The 23,731-nt window shown below is 40.8% G+C and overlaps 1 protein-coding gene across 3 annotated transcripts in view; it reads left to right on the top strand.

Moving 5' to 3' along the window:
* Positions 1 to 23,731, top strand: part of kcnh2b (potassium voltage-gated channel, subfamily H (eag-related), member 2b) — a 130,823-nt gene that overhangs the window by 70,793 nt on the left and 36,299 nt on the right. For all 3 annotated transcript variants that reach the window (XM_058625374.1, XM_058625284.1, XM_058625456.1), the window contains 4 exons: positions 8,632 to 8,787; positions 9,404 to 9,614; positions 9,990 to 10,303; positions 10,770 to 10,981. In XM_058625374.1, the coding sequence (XP_058481357.1) occupies positions 8,632 to 8,787; positions 9,404 to 9,614; positions 9,990 to 10,303; positions 10,770 to 10,981 (893 nt within the window). The remainder of the gene's footprint in view (positions 1 to 8,631; positions 8,788 to 9,403; positions 9,615 to 9,989; positions 10,304 to 10,769; positions 10,982 to 23,731) is intronic.

Raw genomic sequence — 23,731 nt, 5'->3', positions numbered from 1 at the left:
GAACAACACTTTAGGCCTTTTCTAACAAATCCACATCAAACATAGTCTATATGTGGTCCAGTGATGAAGGTTAAACATGATGCAGACAGTGGTCAGTTTGACTCAGTGTTGTCACTGTGTCGTCACAGTTCTGTCACTGTGTTGTCACACTGCGTTGTCACTGTGTTGTCACTGTATTGTCACTGTGTCGTCACTGTGTCGTCACTGTATTGTCACTGTGTTGTCACTGTGTCGTCACAGTTCTGTCACTGTGTTGTCACACTGCGTTGTCACTGTGTTGTCACTGTATTGTCACTGTGTCGTCACTGTGTTGTCACTGTATTGTCACTGTGTCGTCACTGTGTCGTCACTGTATTGTCACTGTGTCGTCACTGTATTGTCACTGTGTTGTCACTGTGTTGTCACTGTGTTGTCACAGTGTTGTCACTGTGTTGTCACTGTGTTGTCACAGTGTTGTCATTGTGTCAACACTGTTGTCACTGTGTCGTCACAGTCACCATGAACAGTTTGCTCACTGTGCTTTTTTTGGATGTGTTTCAGAGCGTTGTGATAATCTGTCAGAGCTTTGTAAATCAGGAACGCTGAATCAGATTATCAGAGATGGTACGCGCTGCATTGGAATACATCCAGATCTAGACCTTGCAAACCTCACAGACCTCACAAACCTCACAGACCTCACAGACCTCACAAACCTCACAAACCTCAAACCTCACAGACCTCACAAACCTCACAGACCTCACACACCTCACATACCTCAAAAACCTCACAGAGCTCACAGACCTCACAAACCTCACACACCTCACACACCTAACACACCTCACATACCTCACAGACCTCACAAACCTCACAGACCTCACAAACCTCACACACCTTACACACCTCACAAACCTCACAAACCTCAAACCTCACACACCTCACACACCTCAAAAACCTCACAGACCTCACAAACCTCACAGACCTCACAGACCTCACACACCTCACAGACCTCACAGCCCTCACACACCTCACACACCTCACAAACCTCACACACCTCACAAACCTCAAACCTCACACACCTCACATACCTCACAAACCTCAAAAACCTCACATACCTCACAGCCCTCACACACCTCACACACCTCACAAACCTCATTTCAGAAATCATTGACCATGAGTAGAAACAGTAACTAATGACTCTGTGTGTGTGTGTGTGTGTTCATACCTTTACAGTGAACTCATTCCCTGACGTGTACATTAAAGCAGATTATTTTATATTGTGTGTTTAAACACTCACTGTGATGTAAAGCAGAGAAGTGAGTGTTTTGCATGTATTATTTTTTTTTATAAGAACTAAAAATAAATACGTATTCATGTATTAGTGTTAAGAACAATGAAGTGAAGTTAGATCCTCTTTGTTGACATTTAATCCTACACAGCAGGTTGTGTGTGTGTGCACATGTTTATGTATGTGTGAGTGCACATGTGTGCACATGTTTGTGTACATGTGTGTGTACATGTTCGTGTATGTGTGTGCACGTGTTTTGTGTGTGTCCTTAAACCATGGAAACATTGACCTGACAAATCAAATCTGTCTTCTGTTTATCATCATGACAGTAATTTGAATCAATGATTGACTTCATTAATCTAACTGAATCTCTTTAACACGTAATGTGAAAGGTTGTTATTATTATTATTATTATAATAATAAAGATAGCTTTTCTCCTGCTGCTGTCGTCTCTTTGCTTCAGCATGTGGTGCGTGAGGCCTTCAGAGAACGACGTCATATGAAGGCATGGGTTGTATGAATGAGTTGCTGTCGCCCAGACGACTCTTTTCACACCATTCTCTGTAAATCTTTGAGATGCTTGTGCGTAAACAATCCCAGCACTTTCTGCAGCAGTTTGAACGTCAGCAGGTTGTCTCGACCAGGTCTTCATTCCTAAATGCATTGTGGGTCTGCCGTGTGATTGACAGATTAGATATTTGTGACCTGGTGGTTGTTGTGTTTACTACCTAAGATTTTTAGATTTAAGTATCAAGACTGAACAAACATGAACATGTGTCTCTCGTTGTTTGAGGTCATTTGGAATTTAAAATGAGTCATTTTTGTGTGTGTTTGTGTGTGAAAACATGTTGTCATGGCTACATGACATGACCTAATAGTTTATGAATGAACATTAGACTGAGCTTCTACCTACCAGCACATATATGAGCATTAGCACACACACACACACACACACACACACACACACACACACACACACAGCTGGATGTGGCCAGATGGTGTAATCTTTTAGTTTTCCCCGTGTTTCATATTTTTCCCCCTCCTTTGTTGGGATTACACTGTCATCCAATCAGATGTCAGATTTCACTCTCCAGTGGTGATGTGACATGAATGACATGCGGGTGAGTGGGTGAACGAGACAGTCATGTAGACATACTGTACGTCTCATTGTACAAAGTGTTGGCTTTAAATCTGAGCGTCGCCGTGCAGGACAGAGACACAGACAGAGACACAGACAGAGACACAGACTGGACAGACCACAGACAGGTATGTCTGAAATATCAGAGACAATTTTACTTTTAATACATAATAGTAAAATAATGATTATAATGACATTTTAAAAAAGCAATCACAAAGGCTGCGATTTATTGTTAAATGAAATTCAAATGTCGTGCATTAGAATAAACAGAAGTTAATATTTGTGTCAGTAGTGAACTGAAGATTCACCTAAAACATTATTCAAATTTCGAATCGAAGTGAAATCATCATTAGATATTTTCTCCAAATGTTTTGTAGCTTTATGAAATTGTCTTAAAGCTTAAAGAACAACATGAGGTTTGATTTTGAAAGAAGCAGCAGTGAGTTGTCTCAAGACACATTCACCATTATTGGAAATCACAGTGATTCAGAGTTTCAGTGATTCAAGGTTTTAAAATGTTCATCGTTTCAGTTCTTCCTGCAGAATGTTCCAAACATTTAAATTCACTTCTCATTTCTCATTATTTGCTTCCTCTGTCCTCCAGTCTGACTCATGTTTCTCTGCAGTGTCTTTCAGATGGACCTGAAAACCACTTAGTGTCTTCAGGCCTATAGACCTGAAAACCACTTAGTGTCTTCAGGCCTATAGACCTGAAAACCACTTAGTGTCTTCAGGCCTATAGACCTGAAAACCACTTAGTGTCTTCAGGCCTATAGACCTGAAAACCACTTAGTGTCTTCAGGCCTATAGACCTGAAAACCACTTAGTGTCTTCAGGCCTATAGACCTGAAAACCACTTAGTGTCTTATGTCTAATTTCACACTTACTTAGCTGTTTTAGTTCTGTGGCAGATTAGTGAACGTGGCAGAGTGTGTCTGTGCTGATTTAGCACAGATGCACATTTAATAAGAGAAGTGTGTGTGTGTGTGTGTGTGTGTGTGTGTGTATAATCAGTGTATAATAGCTGTACTTGTGTCTCATGCTCTGGTGAATCTGTGACACTGAAATTCAATTCAATTCAATTCAATTTTATTTGTATAGCGCCAAATCATAACATACATTATCTCAGGGCACTGTACATAGACAACATCAAAGAGAGCAGAGAACCCCAACAGTTCACACAATGAGCAAGCACTAGGCATCAGTGGAGAGAAAAAACTCCCTCTTAACAGGAAGAAATCTCTGGCAGAACCAGGCTCAGAAATGTGCAGTCATCTGCCTCGACCGGTTGGGGTGAGAGGAAAATGGGGGACAGAGGATGGTGGGGGACAGAAAGGGGGGAGAGAAAGGACAAGAGGGAGATGAGGTAGAGACAGAAGAGAGAGAGAGACCAGGAGCAGATACACAACAACTGTATCAAGTTACAAGTTAATACAGTTAATGATATCGACTTTTTAATTATAGCACAATAATAATGGTGATGATGTGGGTAGCCTCGAAAACTGGATCTTGGTCCCGCAACCTGCATGATGAGAATACAGAGAGAGAGAGAGAGGGAAGGAAGGAAATACACAAACTAGGGAGAGAAAGAGACAAGGTTAATGACATATAAAAAGTCAAAATCATATCCTGAGTGTGAGAGAGTGAATGTGCGTGCACCACAGATAAAAAATCCCCCAGCAGTCTAGTTCTATAGCAGCATAACTAAGAGCTGGTCCAGGTTTCCCTGAACCAGCTCTAACTATAAGCTTTATCAAAAAGGAAAGTTTTAAGTTTAACTTTAAATACAGAGAGAGTGTCCGCCCCCCGAACTATCATTGGGAGCTGGTTCCACAGGAGAGGAGCCTGGTAACTAAAGGCTCTGCCTCCCATTCTGCTCTTGCAGACTCTAGGAACCACAAGTAAGCCTGTATTTTGTGACCTAAGTGGTCTATTAGGGCGATAAGGTAAGACTAAGTTTTTCAGGTATGAAGGGGCCTGACCATTAAGTGCTTTGTACGTGAGGAGGAGGATTTTAAATTTAATTCTAAACTGTACAGGGAGCCAGTGTAGAGAAGCTAACACTGGAGTTATATGGTCTCTCTTTCTAGTTCCTGTCAGAACTCGTGCTGCAGCATTTTGAATTAACTGAAGGGTTCTAACAGACTTGTTGGAACATCCTGATAATAAGGAGTTACAGTAATCTAATCTAGATGTAACAAAAGCATGAACTAGTTTTTCAGCATCCCGTAAAGACAGAATGTTTCTAATTTTCTTAATGTTCCGCAGGTGGAAGAAGGATGTTCTGGAAATTAGTTTAATGTGTGAGTCAAATGACATTTCCTGGTCAAAAGTAACTCCAAGGTTCCTCACAGTGGAACTGGAAGCCAGGGTGATGTCATCTAAAGTGACAATGTGATCGGAAAGTTTTTCTCTGAGGTGTTTAGGGCCGAGTATAATGACCTCAGTTTTTTCTGAGTTTAAAAGTAGAAAGTTACAGGTCATCCAGGACTTAATGTCTCTGAGACATTCCTGGAGTTGAACAACCTGATTTATTTCATCCGGCCTCATTGATAAATAAAGCTGTGTGTCATCTGCATAACAATGAAAGTGTATGTTGTGCTTTCTAATAATGTTCCCTAGAGGAAGCATATATAAGGTAAAAAGTATAGGCCCAAGCACTGAGCCTTGTGGAACTCCACAATTAACTTTAGTTTGTAGTGAGGCTTTATCATTAACATGAACAAACTGGAATCTATCAGATAAGTATGATTTAAACCAGCAGAGGGCAGCACCTGTGATACCAAGAGTCTGCTCCAGTCTCTGCAGTAGAATATTATGATCTATGGTGTCAAATGCAGCACTAAGATCCAACAGGACAAGTAAAGAGACCAGACCATTATCTGAAGCCAAGAGAAGATCATTACTAACTTTAACTAGTGCTGTTTCTGTGCTATGGTTTAATCTAAAACCTGACTGAAAATCTTCAAACAGGCCATTAATGCGCAAATATTCACATAGTTGATTAGCAACTACTTTTTCTAAGATTTTAGAAACAAAGGGAAGATTAGATATAGGTCGGTAGTTAGCTAAAATGTCTGGGTCAAGGGTCGCTTTTTTGAGAAGGGGTTTAATAACTGCTATTTTAAACGTTTGGGGCACATATCCAGTTAATAAGGATAGATTAATTTGAGTTAATATAGAGCTGTTAATTAAAGGAAAGACATCTTTAAACAGTTTGGTGGGGATAGGATCTAACTGACAGGTTGATGGCTTAGATGATGAAACTAATGATGTTAATTCAGGGAGATCTATAGGGGAGAAACTGTCTAACTGTGCACCTGGTGCTTCTAAAGCTCTTGTGCTAAAAGATGAGTCAGTCCCAATATGAGGGAGGAGATGATCAATATTTATTCTAATTGATGTTATTTTATTCACAAAAAAGTTCATAAAGTCATCACTGCTCAGTGTTAAAGGAATAGATGGTTCAGTGGAGCTGTGGCTCTGTGTCAGCCTGGCTACAGTGCTGAAAAGAAACCTATGATTATTCTTATTTTCTTCAATTAGAGAAGAATAATAGGCAGCTCTAGCTTTGTGTAGGGCTTTTTTGTAAGCTACAAAACCATCTTTCCAGGCTATATAAAATTCCTCTAGGTTATTGGAACGCCATTTTCTTTCTAATCTACGTAACGCTTGTTTAAGAGCACGAGTATTGGAGTTAAACCATGGTGCTCGTCTCATCTGATTCACCACCTTCTTTTTCAGAGGGGCAACACAATCTAATGTAGTACGCAGTGAGGCCGCTGTACTATCAACAAGGTTATCTATGAGGGCGGGGGTAAAATCACAAAAGGTACCTTCAGATGTACTGACATATGGCACCGGGTTAAATAAAGGTTGCACTGTCTCTTTGAATGTATTAATATTATTATCAGACAGGCACCGGCTGTAGCTGTATTTCTTATTTATGTTATTGTAGTTCATTATTGTACAATTAAATGTGAGTAAATAATGATCAGTAAGGAGAGGGTTTTGAGGAACTATGTTTAAGTTATCAATATCAATACCATAAGTTAAAACAAGGTCGAGGGTGTGATTAAGGTAATGAGTTGGTTTATTAACGTGTTGAATAAAACCTATTGATTCCAACAGCGAGTTAAATGCGCAGCTAAGACTATCACGGTCAACATCTATATGGATGTTGAAATCCCCTACAATTATGATTTTATCCGTCTTAAGCACCAACTCAGATAAGAACTCAGAGAACTCTGATAGGAACTCTGAATAAGGAGCAGGTGGACGATAAACTGTGACTATCATAACTGGTTTTTGTGATTTCCAACTAGGATGAGCTAGGTTAAGAATAAGGCTTTCAAACGATGAATATCCTAGTTTGGGTTTGGGATTGATTAATAATCTAGTATTAAAAATGGCTGCTACACCTCCTCCTCGGCCTGAGCTTCTAGGAATATGGGTATTAGCATGAGTGGGTGGAGTTGACTCATTTAGACTAACGTAATCTTCTTCATGTAACCAAGTTTCAGTTACACAGAATAAATCAATACAATTGTCAGAAATGAGATCATTTATTAAAACAGATTTTGAGGAGAGAGACCTAATATTTAATAGTCCACATTTAAAAGTGGTATTATTTGACTCTATTTTATTGTTAGTATTAATCTTTATTAAGTTAGAATGTCTAACTCCTCTTCTGTTTGTTATTGATTTATTTACTTTATTTACTTTAGTTTTTACTTTAGTAGGTCGAGGGACAGACACAGTCTCTATGGGGTTTTTAATTGGTGACTGCTCGTAAAGAAGCACAGAGAAGCATGGAAGACTGCAACTCTGTGTCCTGGTCTCAACTCTGGTTTGTCATGGGTTTCTAATAAAATGCTCTAAGCTGCTAGATAAGAGAGCTGCTCCATCCAAAGTAGGATGGACGCCGTCTCTCTTCATGAGACCAGGTTTCCCCCAGAAGTTTTGCCAGTTATCTAAAAACCCAATGTTGTTTTCTGGACACCACCTCGACAGCCAGCGATTGAATGATGACATGCGGCTATACATGTCATCACTGGTTACATTGGGCAAAGGACCAGAGAAAATTACGTTGTCCGACATAGATTGTGCGTACCTACACACAGACTTAACATTAACTTTCGTGACCTCCGATTGGCGTAATCGGGTGTCATTACTGCCGACGTGAATAATAACTTTACTGAATGTACGTTTATCTGTAGCCAGCAGTTTCAGATAAGATTCTATGTCGCCCGCTCTGGCCCCGGGAAAACACTTGACTGTGGTCGCTGGCGTCGCTATTTTCACGTTCCTCAGGATGGAATCACCAATCACCAGAGTTGGTTTCTCAGTCTGTGTGGTGCTGAGAGGGGAAAACTTGTTTGAGGTGTGAACAGGTTGGTGGTGGACAGGACTCTTAGGCTTAACACTACGCCTCTTACTGCGGACAGTCACCCAGCTGCCCTGTTTGTCTCCCGGCTGCACGGGAGCTGCTGAGGGAGCTAATGCTATGTGGTCCGCACCGACTACTGGGGAGTGGCTAACTGATTTAGCTTCTATGGTGCGGAGCCGAGTTTCTACTTCACTAAGCCTCGCCTCCACCCTAGCCAGCAAGCTACATTTTTTACAAGTACTTTTATCGCTAAAGGAGGCAGAGGAGTAGCTAAACATGTGGCACACAACACAGGAGAGAGTAGGAGAGGGAGAGGGAGAGAGAGAAGCCATCGCTGCTAAGCTAACTTTACGCTAGCAGAGAGAGAAACACCGTACGTGATCTACGTAAACGATAGAGTTTGAACAAAAGTAGTGGGTGAGAATATTAGTCTTAGTACTGGTATTAGTAATAAAAACGAGCGTTTGTTCAGTTAGAACAGTCGATCGTTCCAGTAGATATAAAACCGCAGAGAGCGCAGAAGACACACAGCGTAACACCAGTGGAAGCACAGGAAGTGACACAATACGTTACCGCCCCGTCGATCTTCCGTCATCAGACGTAACAGAAATATCATCTGAACTTTGTCTTGTGTGGAGTCAGTGTTGGTGCTGTCACCTGTGGTCACCTCTGTTCACATGTGGTCACCTGTGGTCACCTCTGTTCACCTGTGGTCACCTGTGGTCACCTGTGGTCACCAGGGCTGGAGTTTTCAAACTCATTTGTTTCTCATTAAAGTCCAGAGTAAAGTGACAGATCTGTGTCCTCTGTGCTGACCTTGTGTCCATGTGTCCCCCTCAGGTCAGTGCTTCCTGTGTATGGTGGATGTGGTGCCAGTGAAGAACGAGGATGGTGTGGTGATCATGTTCATCCTCAACTTTGAGGTCATGACAGATCAGACGCTTCAAGATTGCAACGAGGAGCTGAACCACCGCCTGCCCACCTGGCTCGTCACCGGTAGCTCCTGACCTTTAACCTTTGCTTCACCTTTAGAGCACAGAACGTTAATGTATACACAGAGGCTGTGTATGTGCAATATAGAGAGTCTCTAAACCTCGTTATACTGATGAAATGTTGTTTTTTGCTTTTTTCAAGTTTTGCAGTTTTGTAAGTTTATTTTATTACAGACTCTTTCTGTTCATTGACATCCTTGTTACATTCAAACTCATTAAAAACATGTGATCAGATCTCTCAGAATAAATATTAATACTATAGACTATGAATAATAATAATGATGATGTGGACTGACTGAGAGGTGATCACATGAATTCACTGCTTTCATTCCTTCATCATATTTTACACAAAGTGCCCTTTAATGTTCCAGACTGAGTAAAACTCTCTGCAGTTCAAACCAAAACCTAATCACTATTACTGTCCTAGATTCCACGAGATTGTTCTGAAGCTGTATTTTTAAAAGTTGTGCCTGGCTCAGTCTGATCCAGATTAAATCTGGATTAGATCTCTCTCTCTGAGCGTGACCTCCTGTGCTTCCATATTCTGTCTTCCCATCTTTTCTCTCTTTTACTCGTCTTTCCCTCCATCCTGTCGTTCACGCCTGTACGTCTGTCCACAGGTCGTCCACGAGGCTTCAAGCTGCGTCTCCCTCTGCTGCGTTCCCTGTCCAACAGTAAAGCGTCTCTGGACGACGCTGAGGTCGGTCACACCCCCACTGCCACACCCGTGACACAGCCAGACCACCGCAGTCGCGAGTCCTTAGGCCTGGGCGAGTTCCTGCCCCTCCCCCACCCAGCACCAGACCACCAGGAGCACATCAGTGGAAGCAGGTCGGACATTTCAATTCAACAAGACTTTGTTTGTCCCAATGAGACAAAAAAGATCAAGAGTTAGAATAAAGAAGAGCACACAGGGTTAGTTTATAAAGTTTGTTTTTAAACAGGAATCTTTGACTTTCAATTTCACTTCATACAAATGAACATTTGTATGAAGTGAAATTCACTCCCAAACTTAATGAATTAACTCAATGATTTTCTGACTTAGGTGCAATTTTGCATAAAAACGTGTTGAGTGAACATTATAATTCTGAAGAGACTCAGTAACGTTTCCTCTTCTCTTGTAAAACTGTGAATCTTGTTCATCCAACAATGAGGACCAAGGTCACTGCACTCTGACTAAGTTCATGATGGTCTGTTCCGTCTCAGATTAGCTCTCCAGAGCTGGCCAGAAGACCGGCAGGAGGACCAGCACACCCTGCTGGGCTCTGGACCTCCGCTGTCCTCTCCTCTACCTCCACACGGGTCTCACTTGGTCGCCCAGTCCTCACCGTGTGTAGCACCCCATCACCGCCTCAGCCTCAACCCCGACGCCTCGGGCTCCAACTGCTCCCTGTCGCGTAGTCGCTCGCGGGAAAGTTTCCACAGCATGCGTCGAGCGTCTTCTGTGGACGAGATCGAAGCCATGAGGCCCGACTGGGACAGAAAGAACCGGAGAGCGAGCGTCCGGCCGGGCAGCGCCGGTGAGACAAAGAGGACGCAAATACCACTCACCATAAATAAGACTTTTCTCTCTGGGTTTAATTAAAAACACTGACGAGTTCATGTCACTATGAAAAGTTTCATCTCTGAAATTATATATATTACATATATATATATATATATATATATGAAATTATATATATTATATACTGTATATATGTATATTTTATATATATATGAAATTATATATATTAAATATATAATAATTTCATATATATATTATATATACATATGTACATACATATGAAATTATTATATATTATGTAGTAAATTATATTCACATGTAGAGGAAAATAGACAATAAAGCACTGAGTGGACAGCAGGTGATTGACAGGTCGCAGCTGCATCTGTGAACAGGAGTTCATTTTAAAACCATTCTTCTAAACAGTCTCTGATACAGTCTGACTTTTACCGTGTGTGTGTGTGTGTGTGTGTGTGTGCGTGCAGGTGCAGTGAACAATAAATCCAACATACTGAACTCGACGTCGGACTCGGACCTCATGCGATACCGAGCCATCTCCAAAATCCCCCAGATCACCCTGAACTTTGTGGACTTCAAGCCCGATCCCCTCATCGCGCTGCCCACTGGAGAGATGGACATCATCGCTCCCTGTAAACTCATCGACCGGACTCACCACGTCACAGAGAAGGTCACACAGGTACGAGTTTACATCAGTGAATATTCTTCACTTTCATCAGCCGTGATCTCATAGCTTTGCTGCTTATGAGGCTGAATTCTGGTGAAAATAGAGACGGAAACTAACGGGAGCGTCTGTGAAGCCGCTCTTTCATCACAAGCTTGTTTTCCTTCTTTTCCATCTGCAGTGACAGAACAGCTGAGTCACTGCAAACTCACCACACATCTCACACTAATGTTCTCTCTGTCTCTCACTGCTTCTTCACGTAGTGAATAAAGAAGTAATGAACACATGCTGGCTCGCTGCACTTTAAGATGGACGAGCTGGTGTTTGTGCAGAAAGTTTGTGTGAATCGTCCTCTGGGGATTTGTCAGAGTGATTCAGTGGAGGAGACACTGAGAGCACAAGAAAGTCTGCTGTAACTTCATTATTTAGCTTCTCGTTCTGTTGCAGACAAATAAGAAAATGTGACTGTTTTCCGAGATTCACACAGAGAAACAGTCCTTTTTTAATCAGTGGAAAAGTCTTTAAGTTTAACTGCTGAGTCTTTTTGTTCCTAAAATAAAAGAGGAAAAAAAACCTCCTCAGAGGAGAAGCTTGATTTGGACTGAGAATAATTCTGCTGTCGTAAAACTTTTATAGTTTGGGAGTTTGAAGACACATATTTCCTTTATTGTATATTTACCCTCTGCGTTTGCGTGCGTGTGTGTGCGTGCGTGCGTGTGTGTGAGTGTGTGTGTGAGTGTGCGTGTGTGTGTGTGTGTGTGTGTGTGTGTGTGTGTGTCTTTGGTTGAAGCTCGTACAGTAAATGGAGTCGTGATGAGCAGCAGATTCAGAAATGTGTTAAACTCATAAATCAGAACATGTGTCAGAAATGACGTCTCTCATCCCTGAAACAGTGACACAGTATAACAGCCCATAATATACAGAATGACACTCAGCTGCTTCTTTCCAGGACTATATAAAAATCTATATACGGAATTTATAAGAACGTGCAACATAGAGTATTTTATCTTATATTTAATCTCTATAATCTTTTTTCAATCTGATGAAAATCCTTCAATCAGATTAACTTTGTGAAATTTGAAAAAAACATCACAGTTCAAAGTTCACTTTTTTATGAACAAGAATAAAATAAAAGCATCTATTTTGTGACTTCTGCACAATTATTGATACAGAAAGATTCAAAACTTTGAGATATAATATATATAATCTGTCTGAAACGAAAGGTTTATTTCTTTGTATTTCAAGTAGAAGAAATCCTGACTGTGATGAAGAAAAAGATAGAAGATTATGTTAATCCTGAGAGGAGAGAGAATCTGAATCATCTGCATGATGTTTGTCTCTCTCTCTCTCTCTCTCTCTCTCTCTCTCTCTCTCTCCCTCTCTCTCTCTCTCTCTCCCTCTCTCTCTCAGCACAATACAAACCTGATGTAGAACATATTCACTATATGTGCATTATTATATGTTGAATATTTATTTATTTAGTAGAAATCAGTAGGTGGACATTGTAAAAGATGGAGTGTGTAAATAATAACTGCCTTTAGTTTTTCATGTTCATAAATAAAGTCTCTAAAATATGAATGTTTAGTCTTCTTATCTAGAAAGAGAAATAATCAGTGAAACCTTCATGTTCTTTTTAAATTAGAGCAGATGCATTACCAGCTTTGTCCTGAAGATGGCAGCACCATATCACATAGTGTAAAGCAGTGTGTGTGTGTGTGTGTGTGTCTGTCTGTCACTCGTACTCTCTCTCTCTCTCTCTCTCTCTCTCTCTCTCTCTCTCTCTGCGTGTGATTTATGACGTGTTTGAGCTGCAGGTGATCTGTGATTCATGCATTCATCAACACCATCAATGGATGATGGATAGATGATGGATGGATGCATAGATGATGGACTTGACTTGCATTCATTTCCTGGAGACTTACATTAACCTTAACCACAATTACTACTTGCCTAATCCTGATCCTAATCCTAACCCTAATCCTAACCTTAAAACATATCTTCACCTTAAAATGTAGTAATTTACGTTATGAGGACTTGCTTTTTGTCCCCACAAGGAAGACAAGTCCCCATAATGTGACTGTGTAAACAGGTTTAGGTCCCCACAACATTAGTAATACCTGGACACACATACACTGACACACACTCTTGTAGAACATTGTTTCCATTGTGACAAAATTAAACCACAAAGAATTCAAATGTAAAAAGTGCAGTAGGTTTACTGACACTGAACAAAAACAAAACAACGTCAGCTGAAGTTGAAGTTAATTAAAAAGATTTCTTGTCGTGGTTTCTTGGTTTTCCTCTGTTCTCTCTGCTGAGGCTGTGACACAGAGAAACACAAGGTGAAAAACACACACATCACCACATCAACACACATGCTTTTTAAATGTTAGATTTCATGTGAAGCTGCTGCTACTTTAAGTATTTGGAGCATATGTAGTTTGTATATATATATATATATATATATATATGTACATATATATACATATATGTACATCTTTCTTTAATGAGCTGAACTCACAAGAAATAAGAGGTGTGTGTGTGTGTGTGTGTGTGTGTGTAGATCTTGAGTCTCAGAGTCTTGAGTCCATTTTCATGAAAAGCTAAATGTATTAAGAATTGCCACTAGGGGGCGCCAGTGTTGTTCAGTTATCAGACGTGAGGTGTTTTTGCTGTTATCACAATATATGGACATGATAATCTAACATGGCCCTGTCTTCTCATACTCTGTGCTAATCTGTGCAGATTTGATGTTAGACAAATATATTCGTGTTACCATGGTAACTTGGATACGTCATGAGTCATGAGTGAACCTGCTATAGTTTTAACTCCAGTGAATGCATCCATGTTGGATGATTCCATGATGCTGTGTATCAGTGATGACGTGGTGAATGATCAATAATATTTCATGAGACTGTTTTTGTTGATGTTGGATTAAAATCCTTCTACAATGGAACGATTTCAGTTTTAGTAAAAGTGTCAGTGAGTGCAGCTGCTGTTTACTCTGTAATTCATGAGGATGTTTTCTCTACAACTTACGACATGAATCAGCAAGTGTGTTTTTTGAAGAAAAGACACTTTTGATTGTGACGGTGGATGTTTTCACCTCTGGCACAGATCCACAGCAGAGCAGTGTCAGGAGTGAGGAGAGAGCTCTGTTCCTCACTGTTAACGGTTGTGTGACGTGTTTCCTTTTCCTTCTGCTTCTCATTTGTGTCACACATGCAGTGATGACTCTTTAAAGCATTTGTCCCACATTACGTCACCATTTGAATCCCTGTTTAAAACATGCAGCTGTACATCTCACAGTCGATAAACTGTGCAGTAATATCATTTGACATTTGTTTTTCATTGAGAGACAGTGATGTGTTCCTGTGATGCTACATGTGCTCAGTTAAATGGACTGATATAAATGATATAAAGCAGAGTCTGGGAGCATGTGATGCACTCAAGCTGCAGGACTGTAATTTAGCCGCCAGCTCAGTGGCTCTGCCTCAATTCCTCAAAGTGATGGAGTGTTTCCTCCATGTGAGCTCAATGACCCAGGACAAGAGAAGCATGTTGTCGCTGTCTTCTACTGTAGCAACGTGTTTCTGCTGATGGACCACACTCTACAGGTGTGAAGTTACCTGTACACCTGTATTACAGATTACACATTACAGATTACAGATGACACATTATAGATTACACATTACATATTACACATTACACATCACAGATTACACATTACACATTATAGATTACGCATTACACATTACAGATGACACATTACAGATTACAGATTACAGATTACACATTACACATTACACATTACACAATACACATTTCACATTACACATTATGTATTACACATAGATTACAGATGACACATTATAGATTACACATTACACATTACACATTACAGATTATAGATTACACATTACACATTACACATCACAGATTATAGATGACACATTACAGATTACAGATTACATATTATAGATTACACATTACACATTACAGATTATATATTATAGATTACAGATTACACATTACACATTACACATTACAGATTAAAGATTACAAATTACAGATTACACATTACACATTACACATTACAGATGGAGACAATGATAACATTCCATGCTGACACATAATGTATTACTACATCTATGATTCTGAAGCTCCATTTTCTTTCCTTTGCCTCTTCCCAAACTGTGGTGGGAGGTAGAGCGTAGGATGAGGTCATAAAACATTAATCATCCTACAAAACACAGTCATCACAATGTTCATTTCTCAGATAAGTAATGACTTGTTTTTGCCAGTTTTATTATTAATACATTAACTTTATGCTGCAGTTTGGAATGGTAACGTCCCGGGTCAGGCTTGTGTTTCCACTGAGAACAGGCGAGATGATGTAGACTGTGTCTGATGATGCGGGCCGTGTCCGATGATGCGGGTCGTGTCCGATGATGCAGGCCGTGTCCGATGATGCGGGCCGCACCGTACTATTTTAACAGGTGTGAAGTGAGTGAAGAGGGAAATCATCTGTGTGCATAACTGCAAGTGTTATTAACTCTGTGTCGGTCAGTTAAGAATCACAGAACAGTGTTCCTGACCATTTATAAAGCATGTATGTTAAGACACGAGCCAAAGCTTCTGCTGTTGAAACAATGAGACGACTGCAGAATAGAAGATAGAACCTGAAGAATTCTACGAGTGAAAGGCAGAGAAATCAGAGAAGAACAAGGAGAGAGAGCAACAGATAAAGTGATGAGAGGAGTCTGGTCTCACTCTGTCTCTGTCCTTCCTTTATCGCTCCTTATTTCCTCACAAATCTTCAAACATCAACCTTCTTTTTCCACTCCCTTTATCTTTCACTGTGTTTCTTTTCTCATCCTTTTTCTCACTTATTCTCTGTCTACGATGTTCTCTCACCTGCTGCTTCCTCTCCCTCCTTCCTCTGTTTCATCCTTTCTCTTTTCGTTCTTTATTCACCTCTTTTCCGTCCTCTTTCCTCCTCCTCCTCCTCCTGCTCTCTCGCTGTATGACCCAGTTTTTTGGCCCCGGTCCCATTAATCACAGAGTTGTGGGCCTGGTCTTCCTCTTGCTGCCTCGCTGCCTCGCTGCCCTTCTCATCATAGCAGGTAATTGAATCAGAGTTGACTCAAGGTCCTTGTAATAAGCAGCCATTGATTAGCCCGTATTTTAACGTATGAAAGACCTGCTGCTTCTTTGACCGTCAGTTATTGTCAGGAAACACGAATGAAAATGAAGATCTTTCTCCAAAAGTCACAGAAGCGGAAATTACTACAAATATAACAATCATTTTCAAATTTAAATAACGAAGCACTTTAATCATTCTGTTTTTGATTCCTCTATGTTGTACACCAAGATAATAAATATATGTATATATATATATATATATATATATATATATAATGTTTCTCTGATGCTTAACTTAAAAATGATGCTGCAAATCAAATCATATTCACAATAATGTTCCATATAAATAAAAGAGCTTCATCTCAGTCCAACTTTCTCACAAAATGAAGGTTAAATAAATAAATAAATACATAAATTCCAGATTTTATTCTGATAATTGTGTGTTTTTAAATATAACCATAAGAACTCGACATAGATATAAATATTCTTTAATTCACCTTTGGTTTAGATAAGACTATATAACATATAACGAGTGTGTAAAGAATAAAGAACCTTTACACTGAACTACTTTGTAACCATTAACTCAATTACAAGAAGGAGAAGTGAACGATATGATGCAACTTTAAAAACGACAAACCATGAATATGTGTGTGACAGAAATAAAATACACACTCAAACAAAGGCTTATTTATGCCTCTCTGTAATAAGAGTCGGTTGTTTTGTGTAATTGTGACCAATGTGAACATAATGAAAGGAAATGTGGCTGAGTTCCATTATTTGAATAGTTTTTGAATTGTCGTCCAGCTCTGCTCTTTGTGGATGAGTTTTTACTCATGGAACTTCTTTAATGACTCATTTACTCTGTGGTTCACCGACATGACTCTTCTCGTTCATCTTTACTTGAAATGCACCAAATTCTGTGTCTTATCCAATTGACTGGTTGTATCCAGGTGCGGTTAGTGAGGCAGTCAGGGTCCCAGCCTGGCCCCAATCCATCATAGGGGCGTTGATGGTCAGAGAGGGAGGGGCAGGAGGCAGTGGAGTGAACGTGTGAAGTCACTGAGGTGCTTTGTCAGTGACAAACCCGAGCGCAGCCTCAAGCTGCTTTCCATTATTGTGTACAATGAAATTACAGCTGTGTATAAGCACGTGTACATTTACCTGCTGTTAGTCAGTCACTGAGTAAATGTTATTATTATGATTTTTAATTTACTTCACGTGTTTCCCACACAGTCAGTGTCAGAGTGAACTCTAAATCTGTCACTTTATGTAAAAAAATCACTCAAACAAATACTTCATGACACATTATTGCTTTGAAAAGACGACATTAGTGGACTTTGCTGGACCTGAGAAATATTTCTTAGAGAGAATCCTAGAAGAATTATTTCTTCTAGGATTTATAGTTTCAGCTTGAACAGGATTTTCAAACAGATATCTCCACACACACACACACACAGGTTTGCACTGGTGTCCTTTAAAGGACTTTGACTGACTTCCATTCGTTTGGACAGAGTAAATCTTACCTATAGCTAGTTAAAGACTAACCATAACCTTAACCACAAATCATCAAATCTTAGGCCTAAACTTAACCAGTGTTTATGCCCTTAGAGGTCCTAATGAGGTAACAGATACAAGTACACACACACACACACACACACACACACACACAGAGACAGATGTGAACTTTCTAAATCACCTGTGAGGTCAACAATAACACTGTGTCTTGGAAATCAATAGCTAAGTCAAGTGTCACATGTCTTTCTCTATCTCTCTCCTCTAAAAACACGCACACACACACACGCACACACACAGACACACACATATGCGCACACACACACACACAGACACACACACACAGATGTGATTAGCGGCTGCAGTATTAGACTTGAGAGTGCAGAGTCTCTCCAGAGATGAGCTCGGTGTTGGCTGCTGCAGTCTCCGGGGAACAGAAGCGGATGCTGCCATTTAAACCCAGTCATTATCCATGACCCTGGTCCAGCCCTTGAGCCCTGCACAAACATCAGGGTAAATACCAGCAGAACACCACGGTTCTGTCATGGACTCACACTCTTTAACACATGTGCAGTGGAAGAGAAACGAGGCAAAATAAGAATTGTGAGGTTTGTAACTGAAAAGCTGTTTCAACTGTTGACTATTGTTATCTTTTTATATGTGAATACAGTTTAAGATCCTTTGTCCTTGTTTATCTGATGCACTGACGTAACTGCAGACCCAGGGTCTGATGACAAGAACCTGCAGTTTGTGTCAAATGTTCTCGAAGCTCATCGTCGTCATGAGCTGCTGCTGCATGTTTTATATCGTCACTAAAACATCACTGTTTTATAGTTTCTAATGGAGCTCATCACTGTCCAAGAAGAATACGATCAAACTGAATTGTCTCACAGTGGGAAAGCTGCATGTTCAGTAGCACGGTGCCTGTGTGTGTGTGTGTGTGTGTTTGTGTTTGGCTCGTGACCATCGACCATCTGCATGTGCATCTGTTTGTGTGGTGCTGCTCCTGTTCTCTACATTTCTGGTTCATCTGTGTTAACAAATGACTTCATTACACACACACACACACACACACACACACACACACACACACACACACGGCACAAACCAGGCCTCCCCAGTCTGACACATCACAGTGAGAAATCACTTCTTATTCAGGTTAAGTTATTTCCTGAACAGAAAACCGCTGATGACACGACTTCACTAAGTGGGGAAAACAGACCGGTCCATTCAGGAATATTGTGGGGGTTGTGGTCGTCTCCTCTCAGGTGCATGAATGTGTGAGGCGTCCCCACCTGGTCTGATCTGTGAGAGCCAAACTGTGTTCTCCTGAAACCTGGAAGACGTTCAGAGCTTTAAGACAACGTGTCAGCTTTGTAACACGCTGTCCTGATGTCTGTCCAATCATGAGCCGCTGCACAGAATCATGGGAGCTGGGATTGTGGCCGACCCACCTGCTGAGACCGACTCATTTTCCAAAAGTGAAACTCCACAGGAGACTCTCCTCTGTTCCTCGTGCTCTTGTTTCCTCTCTCCCTGTCCACGTCTCTCTTATTCTGCCTCGTTGCTTCTTTTTTTTTACCTTCATTTATCACCCTGCTCTTATTTTTATTGCTCTCTCTGTTTTTATATTTTGCTGTCTTGCTTTCTTCTCATCGCCTGATTCTCACTCAGCATTTTAAGTCTTTACGTTGAGGTATTCCCTTTAAATGTTTTAGTAAAAAAAACAATTTAATTTAATCCAGAATGTTGCAGATGAGGAGGAAGCGTTTGTGTCGACTGCAGGGACAGAGGAACCGTCTGTGGGATGGACTGAGGCCAAGTAGACAAGGCTGACCTTTGAACTGTAACACAGCCATGTGGACTGGAGACCACAGTTCAGCTCGAGGACATGTCTCTGAGGTCAGGACATTGACTTCAGAGCTCAGTGATGATTTTGTGATCGCTGTGACAGCGAAGTCACCTTCACTTGAAAACGTCTTCATCTCACAGAAAGAGAAAGATCTTGTTCCTGTCTCGCTCTCTGGGTCTGTCCTCTGTGATCATGTGACAGGTTTGAGGACATGGATTAGAGACTGTCTCTCCTCAGCTTACATTCACATGTTTCATTCATTTATTCATAGTCCCTCCTCTAATAGATTTTACTAATGGTGAAATGAGCTCAGCTCCTCCTGACACTAGACACGGTTCCTGGAGTCAGAGTCATGTTCCTGGATTAGCTTCAAATCAAACGACACTTCATTGTTTCTGTCTTCTTCTGCAAATATGTGCTGAATGGACTGAATTTGAAGAATTCCTGCAGCAGCAACAACAACAAAGATATAAAGTAACAAGTCATATACAAACCAACAGTGACCTGTGTGCAGTTTCTCTGGCTGTCTGTCCACGGCTGACACATGATGCTGAGTTGTGGGATTTTTGCCCACAGCAGAAACTCACAACTCTCAAAGTGCACGTGCATGTTTGTATCGTCGTCACTGACCTGTCACAGTTTTCATCCACTGTCACATTTACATAGACATTGTTTTTCTTCACCCTCTGGACCCACGTTAGCTCCATCAACACTTTAGACAGCGTGAAGTGTTCGTGAACGAGCTGTCGCGCTGTCATTTATGTGTAACCTCTGAATACAGCTCAGTGTGTGTGTGTGTGTGTGATTGGAGCTGCTCGTCCTGGTGTCTTTCTCTAGTTTAATTAATCGATTACTAAATTCATCGACAACTATTTTGATAATCGGAAATCCGATTTCCGATTGTTTAAGCTTCTTAAATGTGAATATTTTCTTAAATGTTTTGCTCTGGATGACAAAGAAATCATTAAAAGTCAATGATTTTGGTTTGTGGACAAAACAAGACATTTGAGAACATCATCATTTCCAGGTTTGACGAACACCGATCAACATTTTTGAAGGTTTTCTGATATTTTATGGACCAAACGATTCATCGATTAATCGAGAAAATAATCGATTCTCAAAATAATTGTTAGTTGCAGCTCTAGATGCAACCATGGTCTAAAAGCACTTGTATATACAGTATTTACATGCACACATGAGACACAGACTGATAATAACTCTGGTGATGTAAATTGTATAATTGTTCTAATGACGTGTTTGCGAGCTAAAGGTCATGCAGCTGGACGACTCTCAGTCAAGTTGTTATCTTTGTGCAAACTCTTGCAAACACGTGCGTCGATGACAAATGTGCTCGACACTCCGCGTAGATCTCTGCTCCCGTCACTGCTCTGGTTCTAAAGATCATTCATTTGTGTTATTCAGCGTCCGACACACAATCAGCCCTGACCTTTATGTGTAAACTGCTCAGTCACTGTGGACCAGCTTTGAACATCCTCACACACACGGACGCTCTCACACAAAAGCACATTCTTTCTATGGTAATGTCATTTTTGTGCTTTGGCCGAGTCGTCACTACATTTATGGATTTGTGTGGCAGTTTTATGACATACGTGTCCATCTTACACAAAACACACAAACACTATAAAACACAATAAAACACAAAAAGTATCAGTATCCAAATAAATACTGTGCATTGTTACTAGTTTTTTATGAGGCTTTGTTTTACCTTGTGTTACCTTATTCAATATATTCATTTATTTATGTGCACAGTCCATCTGTCTGTTTCTTTGCAGTTTATCTGTTTACTCTTATTTATTTATGTAAGTGTTGATTCAGTCACGTTCTAAAACAGAGTTTTGATTTAAGATAGATCCCAGGACAGGCTGAGGCTGCACTCACAACACACTCTGTTGGACCATGTAGTTATTACTTTAAATGGTCTGATGTCCTTTCTAGGCTCTATGATTTTGAACTAAAACGTTTTTTCAGATATTCAAACTTCAAGTGAAATGTGTCCAGGTCTAGAACCAGATCCCCAGACCTGTGTCCAGGTCTAGAACCAGATCGGCAGACCTGTGTCCAGGTCTAGAACCAGATCGGCAGACCTGTGTCCAGGTCTAGAGCCAGATCAGCAGACCTGTGTCCAGGTCTAGAACCAGATCTGCAGACTAGCCTCTCTCTGGAGTATTTTGCAGCACATGCCAGTCCTGCTGTCTTCAGTCTTGCTGGTTCAGGTGTAGACCAGTGACACTAACCTCTAAACGTCTCTGAAAGAACTGTGCGATCTATAATCTTCACTCTCTCCTAATGCTTCACCAGTCCATGACTCCTCAGCTCTTTACAGTGTTAGCCTGACCTTTGACCTCTCCACTCCATCCCCTCTGATCTCAGCATCACTCATGTCCGTCCTCTGTTTAACACACAGTCCGTCTTACCTTGACTTAAAACCTTTCATGTGTTATTTGTGATCTAAAGGCTTCATCCTGTCACTTCTCCTTCACCCTCAGAGGCATTTGGTGACTCTGGGCAGCAGAATAAAACCTCAACTGTCATCAAGACACTGAGATTATGAAAATGTGGCCAAACACAGACAACACTAGAGGCTCTAAAATCCTTCTGTGATCCCTATTATCCCTATTTTTTTTTTTACTGCTATGGGAGTTTTGGATATTTCTACCTCCTAATGTAAGGAAAGCATTTTCTGAAAACTCAGAGAAGTACGTTCTACTGCTCATAAAAGCCAGTCATTCAGCATGTTGGAGATGATGCTTTATTTAGTCTGAGGACACAAGTTACAGAAGATATTGAGGAAACATCACACCACACATACTAACAACATTATTCTCTGTTATCGTACACAGCAAAATCATTGGGAAGCAGTTCAATATGTTCTCGACTGCAGGAGATGGAGTAAAGATCGATCACTTAGGTGTGTTTGGTTTGAGGGGAGATTCTTCCACTGAAGCTTGGATCTGTTCATCCCAGGTTTGTTAGCCTAGCGTGGAACACACGAGCGAACTAGTGGTCGAAGTTGAGGAGAAGGACGAGTGTAGAGTGCAAACACGTTGTCCTGCCCTTCATCACGTCCTGACACACTGAACAGACGCTGGTTTATTACCTCAGTTTCCTCGTCATCACATCCACTCATTCACTTTCTTGTTTATTTTCTTGTTTCTTACTTTTTAAATAATAAAGTTATGTAATGGGGGTTTTTGGGACAGTTTGAAATGCTGCTGCTGCTGCAGCTTTGTAAACTCCCCTCTAATGTCATTCACTGGACTCATCCTCTGGAGCCGTGTGCAGAGAGAGATGAGAGCGTTACACGTCTCCTTACTCTCATCCTCACAATTCATCTTCCTCCAGGCATGTTCCATGTTGCATCATCCTCACATACACGATGGCTCTTCCCTTTGTCACTGACCAGCCCTGTGGCCTCCACATCAGCCACCTTTTCTCCTTCACCAGCCCGTCCTTTCACTCCCTGTCCCTGAGCAGACACACTTCCCTCTGGAATCTGTTTCCTCCCACACACTAACTGTGTCTCAATGTGTGGATCCCCTCAAGTGTGACTCATTTATGTACAGTTGCAGTCCAAATTATTTAACCCTCATTTGCATTTCCGTCCCTGAACTTGGCTCCAATTTGCTCCAAACAATATAAATAAGCCAGAGGTTTTAAAACCTGAAAAAGGTGGTTCCAGCACACAAACCCAAGAATCTTAGTGAGGCTTTTATCCACGAGCACTGGACTAAGATAACTCAGGAGCGCTGGTGTCTGGCTATGCATCACATTTGCAGCAGGTCATTACAGCAAAAGGCTGCTCTACTAAATACTAAAGATGCTCGTCATGAAGGGGTTGGATCATTTTGAGACTGCAGTAGTCATTAGAAGTGATTTTGTGTTGAATTTATATGCAGCAGTGATAAAGCCACTGTGATGGGAGACAATCTCTGGGTCGTAGGAAGTTTCTCAGCGAGAATACAAAGCTAAAATGGTGAGAGTCGGTGAGTGTGATCAGAGGACTCCAGTAGAACATGGATCTGTTAGATTACATTCAATACAATACAATAAAACCATGTGAACCATCTTTTTATCTGTAATTTTTTAAACTCTGGGGAGTGTAAACAAATATCTAAAAAAAAACACTCAAGTTCTGACAAACAGCCTAGAAATGCATCAGAGCATGTGAAGTATTTACCCTGTAGACCAGCAGAGGGCGCTGTGAGCCCAGTTTGGCCACAGATCCACTTTGATTG

The sequence above is a fragment of the Solea solea genome, chromosome 1 (assembly GCF_958295425.1).
Source record: "Solea solea chromosome 1, fSolSol10.1, whole genome shotgun sequence".
Classification (NCBI taxonomy): Eukaryota; Metazoa; Chordata; class Actinopteri; order Pleuronectiformes; family Soleidae; genus Solea; species Solea solea.
Note: the sequence above shows the minus strand (reverse complement) of the source record. Positions and strands in the feature narration are given on the sequence as shown.